Consider the following 24,186-nt stretch of genomic DNA (forward strand, 5'->3'; position numbering starts at 1 on the left):
GATGAAGCTCTCGTTCTTGCAGTAGGGACAGATTTAATAGACCAAACCTGTTCTGTGTTACATTTGTATTATCTTATAACTCCTCAGGCAAAAAAATAAAGCCTGTATACTGTCCCATAACCTTATGTCCCAATCACCGTTAATTTAAGTTGCTCTATAAAGCCAGCATGGACTGACTCGAGTAGCTCAAGCCTCACTTTTTCTGTTTTTCTGGATTTCTGAGTTCTGCTTTTGTGATATAGTAGGTGGTCAGCTGGCTTACTTTAGGACAACAGAACCATAGTTAATGAAAACTGCATTTCCTATAAGGATGAGTCAAAGTGCTTTGGAAAGGCTTGTTTCTACCTGTGACTTATCAAGCCTAAAGGAACAGCTGGGTCGTGTGGCAAGTCTGGTGCACCAGTTGCTCGAGTTCTACTCACCCATGATTTACCCACAGACCACAATGTAAATGCGTATTTCCTGTTGAGCTGATTTGAAGAGATGAAAACAATGACAAACTTGCTGTGTGGCTGTGTGCAGACCGTGATCTCTGCTAATCATCACCTTCATCAACTTACTCAATACACTCAACGTCAACATACAAATACAACACATACAACATAAAAATAGCTTAAACCTGACACAGAAAGTGTGTGTGGTGCTGTCAGACAGAGGAAGATTTTTTTTACCCCAACCTTAAAACAATGTAAAGGTGAAATAAAACCTGATATTAAGGCATTAATTACATATGGGCTCCAGGACATCAGTGGCATGTTGGATCAGTGTCTGCACCTCAAGCCCAGCAGAGGAAGGAGATGTGAAACCGGTGGATGCCACAGGTAGAGCTTGTACTGTGTTAATGCAGTAGGTGGCAGTGTGCACCACGATCTGTGTCAAGCTCAGACTAAACACGCAGAAGCCGTCTGACTGTGGGATACTGAGCTCACATGTTGGTCGACTTCATGGGTATCAGAATTGTGCCTTGCTGAATTGTGCTCCATATTTTGTTCGGGCATAATTAGAACCACAGATATGGTTCATGACAGTGACAATATGGTTTGTCAATATTTTAGTTGACACATGTTTGGCAGACCATGATTCAGCAGTTTTTGCTTGATGCAACCACAACCGCCCTGCTCACCACTTTTGAAATGAGGAGAATCGAGTACTTTCCAGTGCTTTCCAGAGATCTACAATTTTGACTGGTTAATGTGGAGGTTTTTATGCATAATTCAGATATAAATGCTCAAAACAATTCTGCAAAATACAAATCTAATTTTGACACGTGAGAATGGGAGTTTTTGATAACTATACTCACTTTTATTGTAAGAATAGTAATTATGGACATGCACAATACACGTGTGAGCAGCTGATTTTAACAATTATGCCATATTTTATAATGTTACATGTTTATATTGAACCTTTTTTTCTTTTGAGTGAATGGATCTATGAACTCATAAGAAATTTTCTAAGTTACTGTGGTTTACCATTTAAAAGGTGACATGTTGGTAAAACTCAAGTACATGTTTTTTTTTTTGTTTTTTTTTGAATATGTATGTTTCTGTCATGATGTTATAGCACTGTCTGTATGCTTTGTGTGTGTGTGTGTGTGTGTGTGTGTGTGTGTGTGTGTGTGTGTACCACTTGATGTGTGTGCTGTTTAATCAGTGGAGGCTGAATGGCTGGCTGGTTATGTGACAAATAGGTTATCTCATCCCACCTCAGTACTTTACCCAATATTTACACGAATTAGCAGCAGTTTACAGAGATAGGGCAGCAGCTGACAGAATGAAGTGTGTGTGTGTGTGTGTGTGTGTGTGAGAGAGAGAGAGAGAGAGAGAGAGAGAAGGCCAACAGTGAATCAGCCTGAGGATTACATTTAATTTCTGAGTGTGCATCACTTGAATTATTAGAAGTAGAGATCTTTCATATACGTGGACGATGGATTTTCTAAAGGTATTAAAGTCTATGGACAGAATATGAATGTTGTAATCCCTCTTGTGAACAATGGTATTGAGATAAACCTGCAGAGGTTGTCTCTCTTCACCCTCATAACCCCGTAGGCCCGAGGTCAGAGAATTCAGACCCGGGGCTTATCAGGCCAGAGTAATAAGTATCCAACAACCTGAAGAGGTAAAAGCAGGAAAAACAGATGGAAAAATAAAATGCAATCAATCAGTGAGCTGGTTGGCAGCTGAAGCTCTTGGTATTGATTGGAAAAGGCCGGGATTTTGCTTTCAGTATTCAGATAAGCTGAATGGTGCCTCTATTTTTTTTTTGTATATTCCCACAGCTTTTTGCAAGGGTTAAACAGTTATTGATTGAAGACCATTTATCATGTTTTCTACTGCTTTTTTATGACTCTATACTGAATAATATGAAATTACACCTACATAGAAAGTCCTTTGTGCATGTGTGTGTGTGTGTGTGTGTTCGTTCTCACAGATACACCAGCGCGTCATGTGTGGCACTGACTCATGGAAGTTACTGATTGAAGGAACAAAAAGTAAACAGAGAAGGAGAGAGAGAGAGAGAGAGAGAGAGAGAGAGAGAGAGAGAGCAAGTGGGAGGGAGGAGGACAGAAAGACGAGGCTTGTGGATAAAAGCTGTGGAGCACTATGAACTCCTTAATCACACACATTTGACATACACAGATTGAGCCTGTCAGCTCAGCCTGCAGCTCAGAGCAGCCGCATCGACCCAGGGTGTTACATATTAACCACACACACACACACACACACACACACACACACAGAAAAAACAGTGGATAATTCGACATAGACACAAATAGGCTTCAGCTGTGTGTGTAAATGTTGCATGACATGAAATTTCACAATCACATACATGTTATGCAGAATTTAGACCACATATTAATTACTGTGTGATTCATGATATTGGGTTATGCCTATAAAACTGATTTTAATTGACTTGATTATTGGATTATTCTTACAGATGCATTCATGTAGTGGCGGGATTTCAGTGTTGGTGGATATGAATTGTATCTATACTGTCACATATGTGCACTTTTGCACCTTTGATCACTATGAAGTAAAAGATAAATGTAGCACAGTAAAAGGTACAATCAAACTACAAATACCTCAAAATTCTACTTTAGCACAGTACCTGAATAGATATAATTTGCTACTTCCACCATTGTGCTGTGACACATGAAGAAAAAAGGCCTTCAGTGGTCTTGAAAGTAATATTTGTGACTGTGCTGCAAGTGTGGGTGTGACAGTATATGTCCACATGGTGTGTGTGTGTGTGTGTGTGTGTGTGTGTGTGTGTGTGTGTGTGTGTGTGTGTGTGTGTTTGGGATAGGCCTGGAGGTTTGACAAAGGCACGAGGAAATCCCACTGCAGGCCAAACAGAGTGCATGCTATATCTCTGTGTTTGATAGGTGGGGAGATAGAGTTTGTGTGGTTATCAGAGATGGGGGAGGCATGGTCATATATGTGGATATTGGGCCAGCTGTATTGATCCTGGCCCTGACAGCAAAGGTAGAGGAGGTGGAGGGGGACCGGATGAAAAGAGGAGGAGGCTGATAACGGTGTCAACTGACCCAGGCATGCTTACCTGAAGCGTGGGAGGGCACTGAGTTAACGCCCAACAGGCTCTCAATAGGCCTTATTCACAAAAGTCAGTCAAAGGTTTCACATGAGAGCATGACATGGGTGCAGACGGTGATCTCTAATATTTAGACAAGCGGATAGTGTTAGTGGATTATCAGCGTTTATTTTCTTTTAAAGCCACAAAGGGTTTGTCTTTTTTCATTAAAAACATATCTGAGCAACTTTTGGAAGACAGAACAGCTCTTGAATGACCTGTAATCACTCGAAATGAAAACTGAAAATGAAAAGTTGAATTCACAAACAAACACACCCTTGCTTGATTCAATAAGCTCAAGGGTCATGTGAATGCTAAATGTAGTTTCAGCATTTACACTGACATATAGCATGATTATGAAACTTTTAATAGAAATAGCTTCAGACAACTAAAAAATTGAATTCACAAATGGTAAAACACTCCCCAGCTCAATTTAATACACTCAGGCCTTATTTGTTTGGTAAGACCACTAGCTTTTGGTGGCTAATGTTACCTAATGTTAGCTAACTTACAGAGGTGTTGCTGAATAATTGAGGTCGTTACTGAGTCACTTTGCTGTTTATGACTCGACTTGTGCTACTGTTGTGTATGTTTTAGCATTTAGTATTGTTCCATAATTGTCACTTGTTTGTTTGTTTGGCTAAAGTCAAGCTTTAATCGGAGACTAACCTTTGGTAGCCACCTTGACTTCAAGTGACAATGCTAAACTGCTGTTTTGCATTTAGCTAAAATAGCAGAAGCAGAGAGTCATAAAGTAAGCAACATGAGTAAATTATGTGTGTTATAAGTCCACAGCAATATTTACCCAACGCTTGCTAACATCCGCAAACATTAACCTTAAGATAGCAGACCAAATAACGCTGTAGCACCACAACCCACCCAGTGTATTGAAATGAGCAACGGTACGTTCATTACTTATAGATTGAAATGTCCATTTGTAAGTGAAAGAACATGTAGTTTCATCTTTCAGAAGTTACATAGTCAAGCTTTAATGGCTGAGAAAGGTTGATTGAGTTTGACATTTGTGGGTTACAAAGGATCTTACTGAAGACTAAGCTCCGACAACAATAAATCTCAGCTATCAGAAAACAATATTGGAGGGTTGATAAGATTAAGATTAGAGCAGTAAATTCTGTGTCTCTCTCTGTGTGTGTGTGTGTGTGATCAATGGAGACAGACAGTCGCCTCTCTCCCAGCTTACGCACCACACACACTCAGCAGATCAGCAGATAGAGACACATGTGCATGGAGCCTGTGTGACATTTTTAAAGCCCGAATCAATCAATATGGAGGAAAGAGTCATGGACGTTTATAATGATTGAGTATGAATGGGATCACTATTAAACTCAGGGACCTAAATCATTTTCTAGCCTCTTGCATGTTGGATCACCTGCACTGCAATCCTGCACAGCTGAGTGTAGTTAACTGCTGAGTGTAGCCAATTGAGCAGGATGGGGTTTTCTGATGTAAACATACACTTAAAAGTTAATCAATTTGTTGCAGTGAAATGTTTAAATATCAAATCATATTTTTCAGTTCCAGTGAGGTAGCGCACCCCTTTTCTTTCTCTAATTGGTACATTCCAATAAGATAAATTAAGCACAGGTGGGCTGCTGGTTGTAGGTCAGTCAGTGTCCTGCCCCTTTGTTACAAGCTTTGTCTGTGACCATAACACCACATCTGACATCTCTTATTAAAGATGGGGGAGAGGTTGCAAAGTCAAAAAATCTATGTTTGCTCTTTTTTTGAGTGTAAAGCTAAATTCAGTAAGTCATGGAAGCTAGAGGCTCACCTTTGCAAACACACGGGATTGGTAAGTGGCTCCAAACTGCTAGAAGCCAAACGGAACAATGAGAAAGAGCGAGTGTGCACATCACAGCAGCTGATATTGTGTTTGTTTGCCTGTTAGTGTTGTTGACACTGTGCGTCAAATGTTTCCCTCGCCTCAGAAACCATTCTCCTGCGAGAACTGTGACAAGAGCTTTTGCACTCGCTATCAACTCACCAGACATGAGCTCAGTCATAGTGGGGAAAAACCACACAAGTAAGCCTTTTTGTCCTTATGTCTACTGGGAAAAGTTAAAATGTAATCTTGATGTTTATCAAGCTGTCTTAACTGTTACCTGCGCTGGTCTCCAGGTGTTCGGCTGATGGATGCTCTGAGGCGTTTGTCACAAATGCCAGCATGAAGAACCACATGGCTCGAGTTCACGAGCACCGGGACAAGCGCTATCGAGTACAATCATCCCTTTTCCTCTTCTTTGCCTTTTGTAATTAGTCACAAGTTGGTTGGGGTTTGCTGTGATGATGCACTGGCTTGCTTTTGCTCTTGTTTTCTTTCAGTGCGACCATCAGGGCTGTGGAAAAGACTTCAGCAAGAGGAACCAACTGAAAGCCCATCAGTGTGAGCACCAACAGCTTTTGCCATTTCAGTGAGTGGCTCCACATCTGATGCAGGAACACTTGAATCTTTATTTTTTTTTTAATTGTGCTTGGCCATCTCAAATCTAACATGTGATGTAGTTGTACTTTCAGTGGCTGTGCAAGAGAATTTCCCTCTCATGGAAGACTGAAGCATCATGAGCGAATGCATGCAGGTTGGTTGATAACTCCAAGGCTTTAATGTGTTAACTGGCATGTAACCAAAAAACCCTCGTCTCTCTCTCTCTGCTGCAGGGTACCCTTGTGAGAATGCAGCGTGTCCTTTTCAGGGAAAGACGTGGACAGAATATCTGAAGCACAGAAAGGAGCATAAAGGTAATGCTGGGTGCTGTTTTGTTGCATTGCATACCTTGTCACTCATGAACTGTTTTAATGACTTCTTTGCTCTCAGTCAAGGTGCCGTGTGGACAGTGCAAAAAGCTGTTTAACAAACCCTGGTTCTTGCGCCAGCATGTTCTGCGTGTCCACTCTGGGGAGAAGAGGATGCTGTCGTGCCCCAGAAAAGGGTGCGATAAAAAGTTCACTCGTCGTTTCAACTTGGAGAGTCACGTACTGGGAGACCATGAGGGCAAGAAGCCCTTCAGCTGTGCGTACGCCGGCTGTGGGAAGAGGTTTGCCATGAAGGTAAATTAAACCTGCACAATTTCATGATATCCAAATGTCAAGTTACAACTTTGTCAAACTTGTGGCACCCTACCATGGGGATAGTTTTGGTTTTACATGTTAAAGGTTTTGACATATGCACTTTAACACATTGCTGCAACCCCGAGACAACAAGAGGCGACTTTTATGAGCAACACAATCTCATTTCCAGTAACCTTCATTGTACTTGTTTGGTGGCAGATATTAGAAAAACCAGAGCACATTAAGACCTGAAACTCTGTACAGGACTGGGGCTACTAGAAGTGAGATGTTAAGATTTTGGGTGACTTGATCTGTACAGTGTGTTAATTGTTGTCCAGGAAAGCTTGTGGCGACATGGAGTGGTGCATGACCCAGCAAAGAAAAAGATGAAGGTAACCTGTCCTTGTTAAATTAATTCTTAATACAGGAAATGTCTTTTGCCCCTCTCCACCTTGTCTTTGTATTATGTACGTGCTTTTTAAAAACATTTTTGTTCCCCCACCAGAAACTGCGTCCCAGAAAGAATCAGCCTTGGCGTGCGGCACTGCAGGCCAGACTGGCAGCTGCAGCCAATCAAGCGGAGACCAAGCTTGCTGCAAAGCTGCGCAAAACGACTTTAAAGGATAACAAATCTTGAGGCTGTGTTACACATCTGCTTTGATATGTTCATTAATGGTGAAATGAATCCCGTAATATTTCTGTTCATCCTTTTTGTTTATGCAAATAGAAAATAAAACCTCATTAATACAGCATTACGCTCACCGCTTCCAGTTCCTGTTGCGACTCGGTTACTATTAATGTGCCTCTTGCTCGTGTAGTGGGAAAGCACTCTGTAGAGCCATTAATCCTCTGAAGGAAATGTTTATTAAACAAACAGAACACACATTCACACACATGTATAAAACTCCAGCTGATGGGACAGCTGTTTGTCATGGTGATGAGGCCTAGGGGCGGTTGAGCCCCCGGGGTGCGGCAGGTTTCTAATAAGGCCTGAGGCTTATTCAGCTGGATACAGCACTGCTGTTGCACAAAATCTTGATTAGAGTGATTACAGGTCATTATCCTAGATGTCAGCGGATCACAGGCTACTGCTTTTTTAATATTTTTTAATATTCTATCTACCTGCAACGATGCATCCACCTGAATACAGCCCTGGATTCTACAACTGCCTGGTGAGGTGAATACAGCACAGATTGCCTGTTAACAGTTGCAGTACCATTTCTCCCTGTGGGAGTGAAGACAACATGACCATATGATCTCAGCAGTGTGTTTGTGAGTGCAGTCTGTCGAGTGACGTGGCACGATCTGGATCGGTTCCCACCTGGTCAGGACAGGCTCCGTCCTGCTGGGTCTACTACAGTTCTGAACACTTTTGGTCCTGGATTAAGCCCGGTATGGAGCGATGTACAGTAGCGTGTACCAGTTCACTTTGGCCAAGGTTGTTCCCAATATAGAACATTCTGGGTGGACTCAGCGTGGTGCGCAGCCTGCTTATGATCTGGCCCAGCTATACCAGGCTGCCAGGCCAGGAGACCACAGTAAGCGCCACCCGGCTGCGCTGCTCCTTCAGCATGGGCACCAGCGCCGAGTGGCTCATTCCTGCTGTCGACAGGCCGTTGACTGCCACGATCATGTCACCACACCTAGAATGACACAGAGAGACAAGTCAGCATAGATTAGAAACAGGACCTGACAGCTCAGAGTGATGTGCCATTCAAATTGCTTCGTAGTGGAGAACATCACAAGAAGACAAGGAAGCTTGAAAATATAGTTAAAGGACGACGCTGGCGAAAATGTATATACTTGTTACGGTTCACAATTCCCATGAAAAAAAAATTCAGCACATTAATTAATAATGAAAGTAATTATGAAAGAAAGTTAGTTGCAGCCCTTAAAAACTGGAAATGTGTTTGTGCATCTTTCAGTACTTTTTTACTTTCTCAACCCTTTCTGAGTTCATTCGTTCTTTCTAAAGCCCTAAACCAAGCTTTTTTTTTTTTTTTAAACTGGTCACAAAAAAAATGTATTTTGAAAAGGTTAAATAATTTTCTAAATGAATGGGAATGATGATGCTCTAGTGAGGATTTACAGCAGCAGGTGTACGTAGGATAAATAAACTACAGTTGTAATGAAGGAACATTTCACCCAGTGAAACCGTGTGGCCTGCTGATGCGGTTTTAATATTTTTTGCGCAACAATGGAGCTCTGTGGCGCAGAGGATTATCAACACGTATTACAAGGACCAATCTATTGTTGGTTTTGGTCTTTTCATGGGATTTGTTGGAAACAGGGAAAATATAGAATATCAACAGACGTATCCTTCACATTACTTTTCTAGTGCAGGGACAGAAAAGAAACAGAGAAAGGAAGACCCTCGGGAGATAATCCTAGTTCAGCTGTGGGTATTTTAACAGAAACGCTATCTTAGAGACGTGTTCTAAAACCTTCAGATTAATTAATGAATCCCTGGAGAGCAGAGGCAGCCACTTAGTGAATGTTCCACCTCTACTTCTGAGGTTTACCTACATTTTTTAAACCTACAATAGATCAATCTTTATGACTTATCTGTGCCCAGAGAAGGAGTCAAAGAGACAACATTTTGGTTTACTGGTAGCTGTTTGCATTACGACAACAGAAGGCCACGAAGACATTCAGTATAAAAATGAAACATTGTTTAATAAGAGAGAAAAACAATAGATTAAAGAAATACAGTTGTTTCTTACTAAATACACATAGACAATAAATAGTTACAACAGAAAAAAAGAAGCTGAACATGCACTGTGTAGGCGTGGCCTATCATCACGCCATTCTTATCTATCACCAACTGGAGGTCACAGTTTATCTGCCTGCTAATTCACCACTGTGCCACTGCTAAGAAAAGCCACAGACAGTCATGAGAAGAGCGACCGATCACTCACTTGAGGCGGCCGTCGTAGTACGCAGGCGTGCCGAGGACGATGGTCTTGATGAAGAACGCCTGGTTGCCGTGGCTCTCCTCGTAGCCCCCGACAATGCTGAAGCCCCAGCTGCCCGGGTGGCTCCTCCGCAGTACAATCTCATGACTACTGTGCAGGTAGCTGCAAGAAAAGAGCAGAGAGCAGGGTGAAGGAGGGGCCGGACAGAGAGTATAGACAGACTGCATCCTCCATGGAGCAACGTCAAAGCGACAACCAAATGGTCCAAATCGTTTGGATATAAATCTAGTGCAATTTGCTATTTTTGCCATCTTCCTCTACTTTCCTTGGATCTTTTGAGAAAAAGGGAGTGAGTGAAGAGCAGTAGCACAAAAGCAAGTGAGGAGAAAATGAAGGAGAAAAAAATGGGACTCAACTTGAATCGAATGTATTGAATTACTGACACCATGAATCAGTGTGCTCAGGTTGCAATTTTCTATAAATGGTCAGAATCCAATATAACTGAAGAGAGAACAGCCGCATTTAAAATTACATTCAAACAAGCAGTCAGCCCAAACTCCAGTCCAGTATTCAGACAGTATCAAACAAATCAAAAATAGGGCAGCATGAAGAAAGAAATATGCTGCGTTGATCTATTAAAAACATGTACTACACCGAGGACAAATCTGTGCCTCCATCATCCTTCCTCTCCTCTGTGTGCTCACCTGGGTAATCCCAGCCACATGACCCACGATGGGGACCAGTTGGCATCGAAGTCGCTGTCATGTGTGTGAGGCAGCAGCTCGTCGTGGTCATGCTCTTCTACCATGCTGACCTCCAGCACCCGCAGCTGGACCGAAGACGAGGCGGCGCTGGCCTTCAGGGTGCCCACAGCCTCGCCGTGGCTCAGGTACGTTAAGTCCTGCCCGTTGATACTCAGCAGGACGTCGCCTGAAGGAGAGAGGAAGAAAAGGCCGTAGTCTTTGAGGTGATGTTTTTGATCTGGCTGAGTCTGGCCCATTTCTGCGGGAGAGCTCACCTCGTTTGATTCGTCCGTCCCTCGACAAGCAGCCATGTGGTTGGACGCTGGTCACAAAGATTGGCAGCTCCCCACTCTTGCTGCCCCGCCCTCCCGCGACAGTCATGCCCAGAGACTCGTGGGGTTCCTTCTTCACAGTGATGTGTTTCTCCTTACAGGTCACACACTGGGAAAGGTCCTGGGGATGATCACACAGAGGCAACACACACACACACACACACACACACACACACACACACACAGGTTCAGTCTCTGTGTGTATTCATGGGTAAATGTTCTATTTATTCTTTCTGCATTATTGTTTCTACTGACTCTGTGAGTGCTGGTGCGGGAGAGGTGTATGGGCACAGGACTCGGGGTAGAGCTGTGGTTAGGCAGGAAGTGATCAAGGCAGTAGAGGTCTCTGGTGGAGCTTGATTTTGGCGGTGGAGGAGGAGTGGGTTTGCTGGGTCGACCAATCATCAGGTGGACTCGCTCTCCACTGGCCTAAGAAGACAGAGTCTGTGTTTTAGGGACGCTCTTTTCCCTCAATAACATGACACGTTTTTACTTCTAAATAAAACCAAAAGAATCTTAGTACACAAATGCTTCCTCACCTGTATGATCTGTGCAGCCTGCTCCGGGGTGCCGTGGCGTAGGTCCTGTTCGTTGACTGCCAACACACGGTCGTTACTCCGCAGTCTGCCATCCTTCGCTGCCAGGCCTCCGTCCAACAGATCCAACACAAACACTCCTGACTCATCCGTTCGCCGCACCAGCTTGATGCCGAGCTGCTCTGTTGAGTCCCGCTTGTGTAGGGTGATTCTCAGTGTGGCGGGGCTGGACGGGGTGCCCTCAGGGGTGGAGCAGGGAGCGTGGGGCACAGCTGGGGTGGAGGAGGAAGAGGAGGGGGGTGCCCGGGAGGCGCAGCGACGCTCCCTCAGCACAGTCAGCTGCAAGGTGGTGCAGGGGCGTGCCAGCGTAGAGCGGGCAAAACTGTGGGGGACGTTACTGATGTCCACATTGTTCACCTTGGAATAAGACATTAATCAGTATGTAAACCAGCACAACAAGCTGTAAACACAACACTAAACTTTAACACCTTAAAGCAGCAGACACAGATGAAATTTAGCGTTCATTTGGAGCCTTCTGTTTCTGTCCATCTGACAAATGTATGCCCAATACTCACTCTTTTCTAAGCTCTGTTTTGTTCTCCACCAACTCCTGAGAAAAATATCTGACTGTTTAGCTGCTAAATGCTCCACTACGTTCACCAGCTAGTTGCTAACTTAGCCTATCTGTCTGTTTGTGCAGGGGAGGGAGTGCACAGTAGATTTATTTGAGCAGATCTGATACTCTGAGACTCGTACCTGTAGGATCTGATCCCCAGCCAGCAGCCTCCCGTCTCGAGCGATGACTCCGTCTCTGTACACTTCCTGAATCACGATGTTAATGAGCGGTGTCTCATTTCCCCCGACGACGCTGATGCCCAGCTCAACATAGGGGTTTGCCCGGTGGACCTCTATGGCAGTTATCTCTCCTTCAGGAAGCGAGGGCAGCTTCACACAGCCTTAATGCACACACAAATCCCATTACACAGCTGCATTTCAGAATTCAATTTCCACATCCTCCTAACCTTTCGCATAATGTTGCCTGAATGTGATTATCCCGCCGTCTAAGATTACAGCTCTTACAACTGCAAAGGAGATAAGCTGCAATGTTTCATATCTCAGATCTCTACTATTCAGCCCTGCAGGGAAGATGCTCAGTCAGATGGAGGACATGATGCTGTACCTTCTTCAGCAGAGAGAGGTGGAGACTCAGGGCAGTCCCAGCCAGAGGAGGTGGAACTGACAGAGCGGAGGAGGTGGATGCAGGGATTACTGAGGGGCCGCTTCACCCTGGGGACCACACACTCCAACCCAACCACACCTAAAGACATGAAGATTATGTCTCAGTCTAAAGTGTGTTCATTGACAGTCTAAACACTTGGGAGCAGTGGGTTGACTCACTGTCCTCCTCCGTGCTCTCCTCAAAGGCAGGGTTGTCGAGGCCGGCGTCCTCCGTCCACATGGGCCCACCGCTGCTGGTGTTATTAGGTCCGGAGGGTGGGGAGGGAGTGCGGTCCCTCAGGTCTGTCTGTGGGGAGCCGGGCGACCTGGGAGGGCTGGTCACCATCGCTCGCTCATCCCCGCTCTCACATCGCGGGCCGTCCATGTTCGTCTGCTGACAGCGCGTCCCGGGACACCTTTCACCAAGCAACAGGCGTCAGTTTGTTAGTCCATCTGACGCGCAAAGAAAATCAGGTTCAGCATCAGTTAATTTAATGTGACGCAACTGATCCCATCAGGGGAAGGCTCTTTTTGCTTGTCCCCTCTTTAGAGAAGGTCAGAGTGCAGGGTCATGTGCAGCTGCAGGGGATTCAGTGGGGAGAGTGAAAAAGCAGTTTTTGTAAGGGAGGTCCCAGCAGAATTCTGGTGCAAGCACACTGATCTGTCACTGACAAAACACCAGAAAACACTGCTGCATATGTGGATATCTTTACATTGTTTTGATGCAGGGATGCACTAAACATTTTACAAGTATATGTGGGGCATGTATCAATCAATTCTCTCCTGTAAATGTAAAATAGAAAATAGTGAAAAATCTCCAAAAGTCCATGATGACTCTTGAGTTTGAAACACAGGAATAACTCACATTGAAGAAGCTGAAACTGGTAAAAGTTCTGCATATTTTCTTCATAAATTATTTAAATGATTGCATAATGACATATACGGTAGGCCAGTCCCACAAAGGTTCAGCCAATCTGCTGTGCTCTTTCCTGCAAAATAAACACAAATCTGATGGAGACAGATTCATCAATTCTGTCCCTCAAAACTCACTGAAAAACAATTAGAAATAAACACAGACAGACTCGAGGGATCAATGTGGTCTCACCCTTAATTGACTTTGAAGTATTTACTTTACGTAGCAGCTACAGTATGAGCTGGCTGAATTATTTAAATGCTTCTGTCCTTCCTCCGAAGTAAAACGGTACCATGGAAAACAAACATCGCTGTACCACGACTGTTTGCTCTTGAAACATTCAAAATAGAAGCAGCAGCAAGCGTGTTGCACTGCTGCGTGGCTTCGTGTCATTTTTCTCTCCCCTTTTCTGAATTAATATTCTTTCACATCTGTCTTTGGCCCGTAGTGTTTTCCATCAAGACCAAGACAAAACAGTTTTGAGAGAAAAAGGTAAAGTTTTTCATTTGAACAGGTTGCATGTAGACGCTCATGTGGAGTCTTTGCTTCACAAACGGTGAAAAGTACCTCTGTTGTCACACACACACACACACACACACACACACACACACACCATCAGCAGTACGATCAACCAGCCCACCAACGCCACGGCCTGGCACTCCCTCTTTTAATCTAACGTCCAGTGATTCCCTAATCTTCAACATAAACAATGGTGGCTGACAAAGTCACACAGCAACAGCACACTCTTGGCTCCTGTTACTATCTTAGACCTAAGTCTGCCGGGTAGGGGAGCGACAAAACCCCACGTGGGCCAGAGTTTTAATCTTTACTAAAGAATGTCACGTTAGTCCTCAGTGACCTCGTTTGATCTGTCTCACAACATCTTTCTGTGTCTTTTTGACACGACACGATGTGCTCAACCATCGCTGAGATGTATGAACCTGCTGATGTGATTGATTGAAAGGTGTGGACAGTAAAGTTTAAAGCTCTGAAGCTCTGAACCTTTGAGGAGAAGGTTTGGAGAGAAACACTAGCAGAGATTTCAGGGACTTTTGGGGCTATTTTCAGACTTGGATACACTTAAAGCGGCATCGTTTGAAAGAAGAAATTAAACATTTCTCCTCTCAAAAAAATTAAAAGTTAAATTCATGAGCATTTAAATAGACCTCTTAAATAAAACACCACCACCACCACTTTAATACTTTGCTGTTACAGCCTTACTTGGTCTGGTGTGACCAGCAGCTTGTGGTGGCTAATATTAACAAACATCAGCTAAATTTAGACAAGTATCGCTTGTGTAATCAATGTTATTAATGGAGTCACTTTGACTCCACGCTACTGTTACATTAAGTTTACCATTCACCATTATCCTGTAATTGTCACTCGTAGCTACAGTAGCTGTCTTAGCATATAGTCCCACTTTAAAGGCAGAAAATCAACAGTCTCCTGCAAAAACGGCTGACTCAGAAAAGCTTTTAACAGCTTATTCGTGGTAGCTTGTTAGTGTGAGCTTGTTAAGGAAAATCTTCTTGACTTAACTGAAGTGTTGGGTGGCCACTGGACATCCAGTGAAAAACCAGCTGGACATACTGGTTTCACAATGTACTGCAGCACGAAAATGGCCAGTTATCATACCATGTTCATTTGCTTACCTGCACTATTGCACTCTGCAGCATTAGTGTTACTAAGAAAAAAATATTTCAAGCTTAGATCGAGTTTCATGTCTGTCAGGACAGAATCATTTGTGAAATTATAACAAAGTGCTGCTCAACCAAAAAATTTAACAGATAATACCGTGAAAATCTGATACTGTCGCAAAGCTATTAGGAACACGCATCATCTTAAAAAAACTATATAGAAGTCTGCTCCCAAATGAAGAACACTGATTATAGTATTTGATATTTGATTTGATTGTCCGTTTGACAACGTTTTTGCACATTTACAGCTACATTTACAAAGCAAAGCTAAACCGCTATATGCTGTGTAGATCCTCTAAGCGCTGCTTCATTTATTTTGAATATCCCATCACATGCAAAATTTACACCACTTCCATCCACGTTACAGCAAGAACAACCTGACCTGGGTACCCTATGGCTGCTCGGACAAATGCAAACACACCGTCTTGCATTTCAGTGCAAAACAGGGCCACGGAGGAAGAAAGAGAGAGTGCTAGAAAGAAGATAAATTGAGAGGCAGACAGACGGAAAGATGGAGGAAACCAGTGAGAGATGCCACTATGCCATCCTAAGTCACGCTGACCTCACGCCCAGCCATGTTCGACTCACCACAGGCCAGGGTTGCCTTTGGCTGTCTCACAGAAGAAATGGTTGAAAAGGTCTCTGGTGTTGAAGTTGCTCAGCATGATTGCAGAATGAGAACATGGAGCTCCTGGTCTGCCAACCCATGACTGCGGTAGGGAACCACTAATCCTCTGTCACATGACCTACAGCCCAATAATCCCCTCAGGGTCTCACAGCACCTGGTCCAAATGGGCCAAAAGCCAAAGCGTGTGGATGGACGGAAACCCTTAGGGTTAAAGATGGTGGATAAGTCTGGACTAAGACCTATGATACCTCTTAAACTTCCTGCCAAAGACGAGCCAACCATGAGGATGGAGGGGTTCTGAATGCAACTCGTAGTATTTTAAGTCATACTAAGGTGACTAGAGTTGCAGCTAACAGTTATTTTCATCATCGATTCGAAGAGATGAATGGTGCCGTCTTCAATATGTCAGAAAATGTGATGAAAAGGCTTGTTACAATAATAATTTGAAGACAACAAGGAATGTCTCCAAATTGCTTGTTTCATTCAACCAGCCACTCAAAACCCAAAAGTATTAAGTTTACTACCATAGAAAACTGATAAAACAAGCAAATCTTGACTCCTGAGCAGAGAAAACCAATGAACTGCTGGCACTTTTGCTTAAAAAACGACTTACAGTAATCACTCCGTAAACAGATTCATTTTCTTTTGATCAACTAATTGAATAATTCGCTAATCTTTTCAGCTCTAACAGTAACATGCGAGGAACTAATTAGGCTATCTGGTGTCTTTGGTTTTCTTTGTCTGGTTGACTCTAATGCAGCTAGAACTAAGCTGCCTTACCTGTATAGAACTCTTGGTTGTCATGCACGCGTGAAGTTTGATCTGTGACTATGTGTGTGTTTGTTTGCACTGGTGAAAGCATTCATCTATTATGTCTGCATGTGAGCTTTATTACCTGTGTTTGAGATGTGCCTCCAGGTCACATCGTGGCATGCTGAGGGAGCAGACTGGGGTCAAAGGGCAGGACACAGACAGCTTGTCCAGCAGCTTGTGCACCAGTATGCTGGATCTGCGGCACGCCTGCAGCTGCAACCGTGTCCTGTCCAGAGGGCAGAAGTCCCTCTCCTGGAGGAAGCTCCGCAGGCAGCGGGCGCAGAAGGTGTGTCCACACGGCGTGTCGAGTGGCTGCACCAGCGGCTGCAGGCAGATGTGGCACACCAGGTCGTCGTCCACCTCCAGACGGTAGTTGTAAAGGTGGTTCTCCCAGCTGCGGTGGATCTGGCCACACTCAGGACACAGAGCCTCCAGGGCTGGCTCCACCGGCCTGGCTAGACCCACCTCGCAGCCTGGGCTGCCCATCTCTGCTCCTTCCACGCAACTCAGCTTTGGCACAAATGACTCCAGTGGGGCAGCAATGTTGGGAAGGGGCACACACACTCCTATCCCATAAGCTTCACAGGATGAACAAGTTGCAGAGAGGACAGATGCCCCCCAGCGGCTGATGGCACATCACCCTGCAGGTCAGAGGTTAAAGCAAGAGGGTTAAACAGCTGTTTCAGAAAAACAACAAGTGTCTGATTATGTGCTCGTGCATTTATTCATGTGGCAAATGCTTTGTGCACGTGTACCCACGTGTCTGCATGAGATCGAGAGTGGCACCGTGTGTGTGTGTGTGTGTGTGTGTGTGTGTGTGTGTGTGTGTGTCAGTGAGTGTGCTGAGATTATGTATTGCTGCTCCTGACCACTAATCTGGCAGTATAATCTCTCTTTTGCTCTCGCCTGCTGCAATCTTCCAATTCCACAGAGAGGGAATTATCTGGGATTGAGGCAGAGAGAGGACACAGATCAGAGGAAGTGGGATTGGGAAAGCAACAGAGAGGGAGAACAGTGCCAGCGAGAGGTAGAAGAGCAGCAGGGGCAGAGAGAGGAAGAAGAAAGAGAGGGGTGACAGAGATTAAGGGGATGTGAAAATCTGAAAGAGGCACAAAACAAGAAAAAGAAAATGAGACAGGTGAGGGGATGGGTGAGGGTCTGCAAGGCAGCCAAGTCCACACAAGAGAGAAGAAAACTGAAGGAATTCTTCAAACACTCCACACAGCCAACTTGATATTTGTGGTTCAGGCCATGGAGCTGCTGTATACGCACTCAGTCTCCGAAAAGAGAACATGCCTAAAGCAAAGTCTTGAAATATAGCACTCCACCGAGGAGGAGTGCGTCCCCAGAGCTAGTGCACTGTGCGCGCTGATCATTTCCACAGTGCTTCACATCCAGCGCCGTTCAGACCTGCAGACGCTCTCCCCTCTGGTGCCATCCGCGGACGGCAGAGGGCGCGCCTGAGCGCACAGCGGGCCAGCCAAGCCACAGTGACTACCTGCCTCTGTTCCGGCGGGGGTCTGCTCCTGTCTCCATGACGACCTGGAGCCTGCTCTGCTCAGCGGGGCTTGACATTCAGAGTGTAGCAGAAGAAGGATGCAGAGGAGCCACACAACAGATGCACTCCTCTCAGCAGGAGGATGCTCTGCTCCTCCCTGGTGCAGCCTGAAAGCTTGTCAGACAGCGCGCAGGATGATGAGAGCCCCCTTGGTTCGCTTTTTCCGTCTCGTCTCCGCGGCTACCCATTTCTGTGACAACCTGTCTCTCCTGTCTCCTTGGCTGCCGGACCGGTAGTTACTTATTTCAGCCTCCTTTAAGTACGTGCTCCTGTCTGTGTGTGACTGGCTGCTTCTGTCTCTATCCCGCAGCTGGACATGAATTAATCATGAGGACACAAGGCTTCTCTGTTCCTATAACAAAGCTGTGACATCACCACATCACACACACGTACTCACACACACACGCACGGACTTGTAGATACGCAAGCATAAGTCAAGCGAAAGCAAAAACACACACACATCATGCACTAGAGCTTTTTGGGTGCTACTACGTACATCCTGCGAATAGTCTTTATCAATAAGTAAAGTCTTCAGGTTTTCACTGTGGAAGCAGTTTTAGAGCTCCTGCCACGAAAAAGCACTTAAATCTATTTTAAACACAGCTTTACTCTGTAGCAACAGATTCCTTTACACAAGAAGACCGGCGAATGCTTGTCAAATATCTTTCTTATAATCCCACTGTGTGCGTGCGTGTGCGTGCGTGCCTGTGTGAGAGTCCAAGGCCATGCTGTTATTGTCATTGCACTGCTTTCTATATTAATAAATAACAGTCTTGGCCCTGCACCTGTCTCTGCTCATTTTTCATTTTTTTTAGAGATGACAATCTCCTCTTACAACACAGGACGAGCCACGAACAACCTCGCCTGCAGGAATGACATTTTCAAATAAGATGAGATGATGTTTTAGGCCACAGATTTTTAAATCTCAGGTCCTATCGGCTTAGCCTACATTTCCATAAACCCCCATCTCGTCGTCTCTTATCTTAAAAAAAAAAAAAAAAAAGGCTGATAGCCACTTGCAAGAGGAGGCCTGCTGCTGTTCTGCTAGGTCTGTTGCAAGAGGCTGCTTTTTTTCCCACAACAGTCAGACATGCAATGATCACAACAAAAACTGACACTGATTTCATTGAAAATTCCTTACATTTTTCTCACTGTCATTGTTCTAAGTTACCCTGACAACGCATCAGCTGAAGTGCCATGATCTATAAGACAGGCGTTGAACACATTTGATTAGACAAGAGCATTTTTTTAATCATTGCCCCCATCTGTCTGACTCCAACCCACCCTCCACAAGCGGAAAAGCTAGGACAGATGAAGCGACAATGGCAATATCAATGCAAAGCCAGCCACACACTGACACCGTTCATGCAGGCACTGAATATATGCAGATGTAACATTACCTATTCCGGCTGCTCCTCCGCGCCGTGCACTCCGGCCCCAAAAAGGGGGACGATTATTAGCTGCGGGACCTCAATCACGCATTCACCGCAACGGCCCGTTCCGCAAACCCGCACGAAAACGCCCCCGTGCCTTTGGCGGCGCTGGCCCCGCCCACTGCTGTCCGTCAACGGGGCTGGGCGGGGCCTGTGGTTGTCAATCCAGAGCAGAATCACGGGTGGCTTCCAGATGGCCTGTTCAAAAATAAATGAATGAGTAATAATTAAAAATAATAATAATTAAAAAAAAGAAAGAAAATCCCCCCAAAGTTTAATTCATTCAGTTCATGGTATTTCATATGGTTAAATTGTCTTGTTTTGCAATAAAAAAAAAAGTTTTAGTTTGTCATTTGGGGTGTGATTATGTCAGTAAAACACACTTTCTAATTGAGGCACTTCTTATGAAGGGGTTTTATTTGTAAGTATTGGCTTATGCAATGGTTAATAAACAATTTAGCAGTGCTTTGTAAATTAGTTGTAAGCTATGAATAAGAACAACTTCTCGGAAGAAAATGTATGTAAAATGTCTTTTGCAGGTGAGTTATAGTAGTCATTAATAGGTGATATGAGTTTGTTTATAAGTCTGCAAAGACGAATGTTAAGAAATTATTAATGAAGGGTAAAACACGAAAACTGTCTGATTATGTGCATTGTTTCACTTACTAGTTACTTTGCATATCGAGAAATTTACGTATAAGCATTTACAGATTAGAATTATTTAATGCTGAGAGTCGACTGCCCAAGTGGTTAAACTGAGCTCCACTTCCACCTACTGCAACATTAAAATGCTGCTGGCATATTGATGCATCATCAATAATAATGAGTACATAGTGCAAAAGAACTCCTTTTCCTTCTGACACACGTGTTCACTCATGTTGCTGAAAATACTTGCCTATTATTACTTCAGTAAGATAGGGGACAAATGGAAATTCTTTATACTAGTGAGGTATTGCTGTTTTTATGCCTGTAAAGGATTTGAATACTGAACTGTTGGTCATTTGCTTCATTTAAATTGAAAAAAGAAAAGAAAAGTAAAAGCTCAACAGATTAAGCAGTATTTAAAGCGTTTTAGCCTGTTTGACCCATGTAATAATTTGTTACTTTGTCTGTGCCATCGCATAGACTTGAAAGTGGCTGTGGGGGGGCGATCAGGCATCGCTAAGAACAGCAAAAAAACGCAGGGTCCTCGGTAGAAGGACCTCGCGGACAAGTAAACATAACAGATGTTGCGCTAATTAGCATACTACCATCGATATTCGTCGAATTAATTTACCACAACGTGTCATTGACCCCGACGCGATGGCAGAAGAGAATGAGCTAGAAAAGTACGTACATATTTTGTTGCTTATGCTCAGTTAACTTCTACAGCCGCTGTTTTGCGCTCACCCCCGGCTAGCTTTCTCCCCAGAACCCGTAACACCACTCGGTCAGTAGGAAGGGATATTTTTAGCAGACAGCTGTTGTGTTTGCTGTGTTGTAAGACGAGTGTGAGTTTGCAGTGGCTGTAAGGAAGCCCTGGCACTAAGCTGCCTGTCCTGTGTGGTTAAAGGTCAGCTAAATCAGTGTGTCTCCTCTGCTGAGACTCCGCTGATTCAGCAGCTCGGGTCAAACGAGGACATTGCCGTGTCCCCTCATTCACTCTCTAATGATTCACTTTCTCCTTTACACTCTGCATCACTCTGTTTTCTCTCACTTAATTAAATTATTCTCCCCTTGGCTCCCCCTTGAGGTTTCGTGCCGTCTCTGTCCTCAACTTCTCCCCCATTTCCTCCCCGTCCACATGACTCATTTTGATCTTTTTCTTTATTTATCCGTGCAGGCGCGCAGTGGAGGAGCTCCTCAGGGAGACTGACAGGGCTCGGGTGAGAGCAGAGACCATGGGCCCTGCAGGATGGTGAGCGCTGTGTTTGACATGCCATCTGTATCAGCTTGCCCTCATCTCTCATTTGTGGACGTCTGACTGCTACTTATCAGCTTAGCTGTTCTTGGGCTGAGGCAGTTTTTGTTCTTTGAGTATATTCTGTGTTTAGATTTTGTTTTGTTTGTATGCCATATTCTCAGCTAGGAACTACTAACTGACCTCAGTTGCTTGTGTCCACATGTATGAATGTATTCATACTGCTGAAAGTGGTGCATACTGATGCAGGGACATTAATGGGTTTGCTACTCTAATGGCGCACTCATTCAAAGCATATCAACAAGAAGAACCCCAAAGTCAGAGGATTCAGTGTGTCTAACTTCAGTTTGTGTCGCAGTTAATTCCAGTCATACAGTGTAAAGTCATGGAAACCAGTCTTCTCCTGTTCATTCTTGATATTAGTAAGGTCATAGTCAGGATTTTATAAATACTGAGGTCATGAATCCAAATGTACGTTTTTATGCCCAATAATTTATTTGTTGTTACTATTTCTTTTACTATACACTGTATTATTTCCATTTTTGTGTTTCTCAACATGAAATAACACCAAGCCATGTCTGAATGCTATTTTAAAGCCTTGACTTAATTCTCTAATGAATTATTCATGTAGGCCTAAAAGTAGTCAAATTATAATATGCTTAATACTGGGATTAGCCCATAATATACCAAACCAAATATGTTTAATCATAGAATGTAACTCCCTACAGGTTTCTAAACCCCCAGAAATGATCCAAAACATGACATGACCTCAGTGGAAGCTACAGCCCCCGGGGTATGAAGAACTTTGTGATCTGTTGTCAGGCTGTGTTAGCATTTAAAAGAGAAGACACGCCGATGCCTTCAGGAAGCCAGCGATGACCATCCGTAGGTCTCAGACGTTAAGTATAACAAGTCTAATATGATGTGTCACACTGTTTGAAAAGTCTGTCTGTTCACTCATCTGTCAGGTTGAAGTGTCCCCTGCGGAGCACCAACAAGCGCTTCCTCCTCAACACCCTCCGCTCGAGCGGCCTGCAGGGGCGCACCGCTGAGCCCAGAGACGGACACTCCACCACAAGAGGGCGCCCTAGGAGTGACTCCCCAGACATGAGCCGCGACCGCAGCCGAACACCCCCCAGAGACCACAGGAGCAATAGAGGCAACACAGACCGTAAACACCATCACAGGGACAGCTGCAATAACAAAGATAAGAAGCAGGATAGAGACAGAGAGCGGAGTCACAGGCACAAAGACAACAGAGAACGGAGACGTGGGAGAGATGGCCAGAGCAGAGACAAAGACAGACTTCATGAGTAAAGACTCCTGTCCAGAGGAGGTACACTGCTTCTTTTACTCAGGCCACTCCTTCTCCAGTTTCAGCAGGAAGCTGTTGAAACTGCTCTCTGACCAGCTAACACGCCTCACAGAGGTGCCAACAGGCTGAAAGATATGTCCCGTTCACCTGGCCTGTTAGAAACTGTCCAGAGGAAGGAGGCAGAGAAGACATTTGAGCTTTTATTCCTGTTGGTGGAGACTTAGTCTGCAGTTTACTGATAGTTCACTTTTGAACTTACAACCGTTTTGTAGCTGTTAATGTTTATTTGATTCCCTTAAATATTTCATGAAAATGATTTTTAATGTGTTTTTTTTCCACTGAGTGAATAAACTCTCAAGTGGCTCTTGTAGTTCAGGAATTCACGAGGTGCTTTCCTCTCTGACATGACTCTGGGTTTGGTGTTATTTTGTTTCACCTGCATTGGAGGGGGTTTGACCACAATTGTAATGTCGTTACCATTCTTCTGTCATTATTCACTGGTCATAATGTTTACATAAGCCATGCTGCTGTCGCCACTGGGTAAGCACATTTTATCGCCTGTCCAACTTTTGACATGTATATACTGGCTATCAGAAACGGTCTTGTTTGTCAAAGGAGAAAAAAAATCGGGTTTTCCTGACACTCCTACATGTGCAAGAGTCCTGGTGAACAAATGGTCCAGATTAATGGTGATTTAATAAGGCTGTAATGGCAACAGAAACTAGTACTACTTCTATAATAGTAATAGTAATAGTAATAACAACAATAAGAATAACACTGGTTAAACTGCACAAAGACGCACTTTCCATTTTTTTAATGGGGTCAGCAGGGTTTCAAGACAGCAGATGGACATTTGCTCAAGCGTTCAAAGTGTTGTACTGCTGTTTATGTCCCTCCCATCCATTTGGCCTGTCTCCGTGTGTTTAAGCTTACACTCTCTTATAGTTCCCACATCCAGTGCGTTTTATAAACGCGGCAACCTCTTTGGGCATGATTGCCCGCAGGTCTATTACAGCAAAATCTAAGCTGCACTACTCCTCGCCTGAGCCATTACGCAAAATTCCGTGTCTAAAATGCGTTTAACGCCCCTCATGCTTCATAAATCACGGCGTGCGCGTCCACTGTAGTGGAGGACAGCTTCGGTTAACTGTTTCCTTCCTCTTTGAAACAATGATCAAATATAAACACCATTAAGCCATAGTACAGGGGGTGATTTGTATGGAATTGGTTTACTCGAACTTTATTGCATCGCTGAGTGCCCCATTAAGATACCGTGGAAAGTGCCATAATTGCTTTTGAAGAACTCAGTGCAAATAGTCTCTTGATACACACTATCAGGGTAAAAGCCCCGCCGTCCTGTACCATTTACATGCAGAACAGGTAAATCACTCCGATCATGTGGCAGAGGCTCAAAACGTTGCATAAAAGCTGCGGATGGGCTGGCGAGTTGTGGAGACGCACCGCACGCGCACCCCGGTTAATTGAGTTCTGTTGCTCACTCCAACCTTAATTGGTTTACCACGAGAGCTGT

General features: G+C 44.3%; 3 protein-coding genes across 3 annotated transcripts; 2 read left to right on the top strand and 1 right to left on the bottom strand.

Moving 5' to 3' along the window:
• Positions 1-1,110: 1,110 nt before the first annotated feature.
• gtf3ab (general transcription factor IIIA, b) lies at positions 1,111-7,389 on the top strand. Its single transcript, XM_076761824.1, has 9 exons — positions 1,111-5,401; positions 5,538-5,632; positions 5,728-5,824; positions 5,932-6,020; positions 6,112-6,185; positions 6,265-6,345; positions 6,422-6,654; positions 6,993-7,046; positions 7,160-7,389. The coding sequence occupies exons 1-9, from the start codon at positions 5,288-5,290 to the stop codon at positions 7,289-7,291; spliced, it is 969 nt and encodes a 322-aa protein (XP_076617939.1). The 5' UTR covers positions 1,111-5,287; the 3' UTR covers positions 7,292-7,389.
• A 110-nt stretch (positions 7,390-7,499) lies between these two features.
• Positions 7,500-19,566, bottom strand: lnx2a (ligand of numb-protein X 2a). Its single transcript, XM_076721424.1, has 11 exons — positions 19,408-19,566; positions 16,532-17,090; positions 12,579-12,814; positions 12,361-12,498; positions 11,937-12,136; positions 11,184-11,597; positions 10,900-11,073; positions 10,588-10,765; positions 10,274-10,499; positions 9,573-9,731; positions 7,500-8,297 (listed from the first exon to the last, which is right to left on the bottom strand). The coding sequence occupies exons 2-11, from the start codon at positions 16,933-16,935 to the stop codon at positions 8,162-8,164; spliced, it is 2,265 nt and encodes a 754-aa protein (XP_076577539.1). The 5' UTR covers positions 16,936-17,090; positions 19,408-19,566; the 3' UTR covers positions 7,500-8,161.
• Positions 19,567-20,631: 1,065 nt separating this feature from the next.
• Positions 20,632-23,025, top strand: LOC143340021 (uncharacterized). Its single transcript, XM_076761608.1, has 3 exons — positions 20,632-20,768; positions 21,263-21,337; positions 22,309-23,025. The coding sequence occupies exons 1-3, from the start codon at positions 20,743-20,745 to the stop codon at positions 22,655-22,657; spliced, it is 450 nt and encodes a 149-aa protein (XP_076617723.1). The 5' UTR covers positions 20,632-20,742; the 3' UTR covers positions 22,658-23,025.
• The last annotated feature ends 1,161 nt before the right edge of the window (positions 23,026-24,186 follow it).

This window comes from Chaetodon auriga, chromosome 21 (genome assembly GCF_051107435.1).
Source record: "Chaetodon auriga isolate fChaAug3 chromosome 21, fChaAug3.hap1, whole genome shotgun sequence".
Taxonomy (NCBI): domain Eukaryota; kingdom Metazoa; phylum Chordata; class Actinopteri; order Chaetodontiformes; family Chaetodontidae; genus Chaetodon; species Chaetodon auriga.

What these genes read in the sequence shown, in the direction of transcription:
- LOC143340021 (XM_076761608.1), top strand. Translation starts at nt 20,743, where the DNA reads ATGGCAGAAGAGAATGAGCTAGAAAA. An exon ending in GAAGAGAATGAGCTAGAAAA is followed by an intron (nt 20,769 to 21,262) that starts GTACGTACATAT and finishes TTATCCGTGCAG; the next exon opens with GCGCGCAGTGGAGGAGCTCC. An exon ending in ACCATGGGCCCTGCAGGATG is followed by an intron (nt 21,338 to 22,308) that starts GTGAGCGCTGTG and finishes CTCATCTGTCAG; the next exon opens with GTTGAAGTGTCCCCTGCGGA.
- gtf3ab (XM_076761824.1), top strand. Translation starts at nt 5,288, where the DNA reads ATGGGGGAGAGGTTGCAAAGTCAAAAAATCTATGTTTGCTCTTTTTTT. An exon ending in CAACAGCTTTTGCCATTTCA is followed by an intron (nt 6,021 to 6,111) that starts GTGAGTGGCTCC and finishes CATGTGATGTAG; the next exon opens with TTGTACTTTCAGTGGCTGTG. An exon ending in CAGCAAAGAAAAAGATGAAG is followed by an intron (nt 7,047 to 7,159) that starts GTAACCTGTCCT and finishes TTCCCCCACCAG; the next exon opens with AAACTGCGTCCCAGAAAGAA.
- lnx2a (XM_076721424.1), bottom strand. Translation starts at nt 16,935, where the DNA reads ATGGGCAGCCCAGGCTGCGAGGTGGGTCTAGCCAGGCCGGTGGAGCCA. An exon ending in GAGGCACATCTCAAACACAG is followed by an intron (nt 12,815 to 16,531) that starts GTAATAAAGCTC and finishes GCTTGGTGAAAG; the next exon opens with GTGTCCCGGGACGCGCTGTC. An exon ending in TACTACGACGGCCGCCTCAA is followed by an intron (nt 8,298 to 9,572) that starts GTGAGTGATCGG and finishes GTGTCATTCTAG; the next exon opens with GTGTGGTGACATGATCGTGG.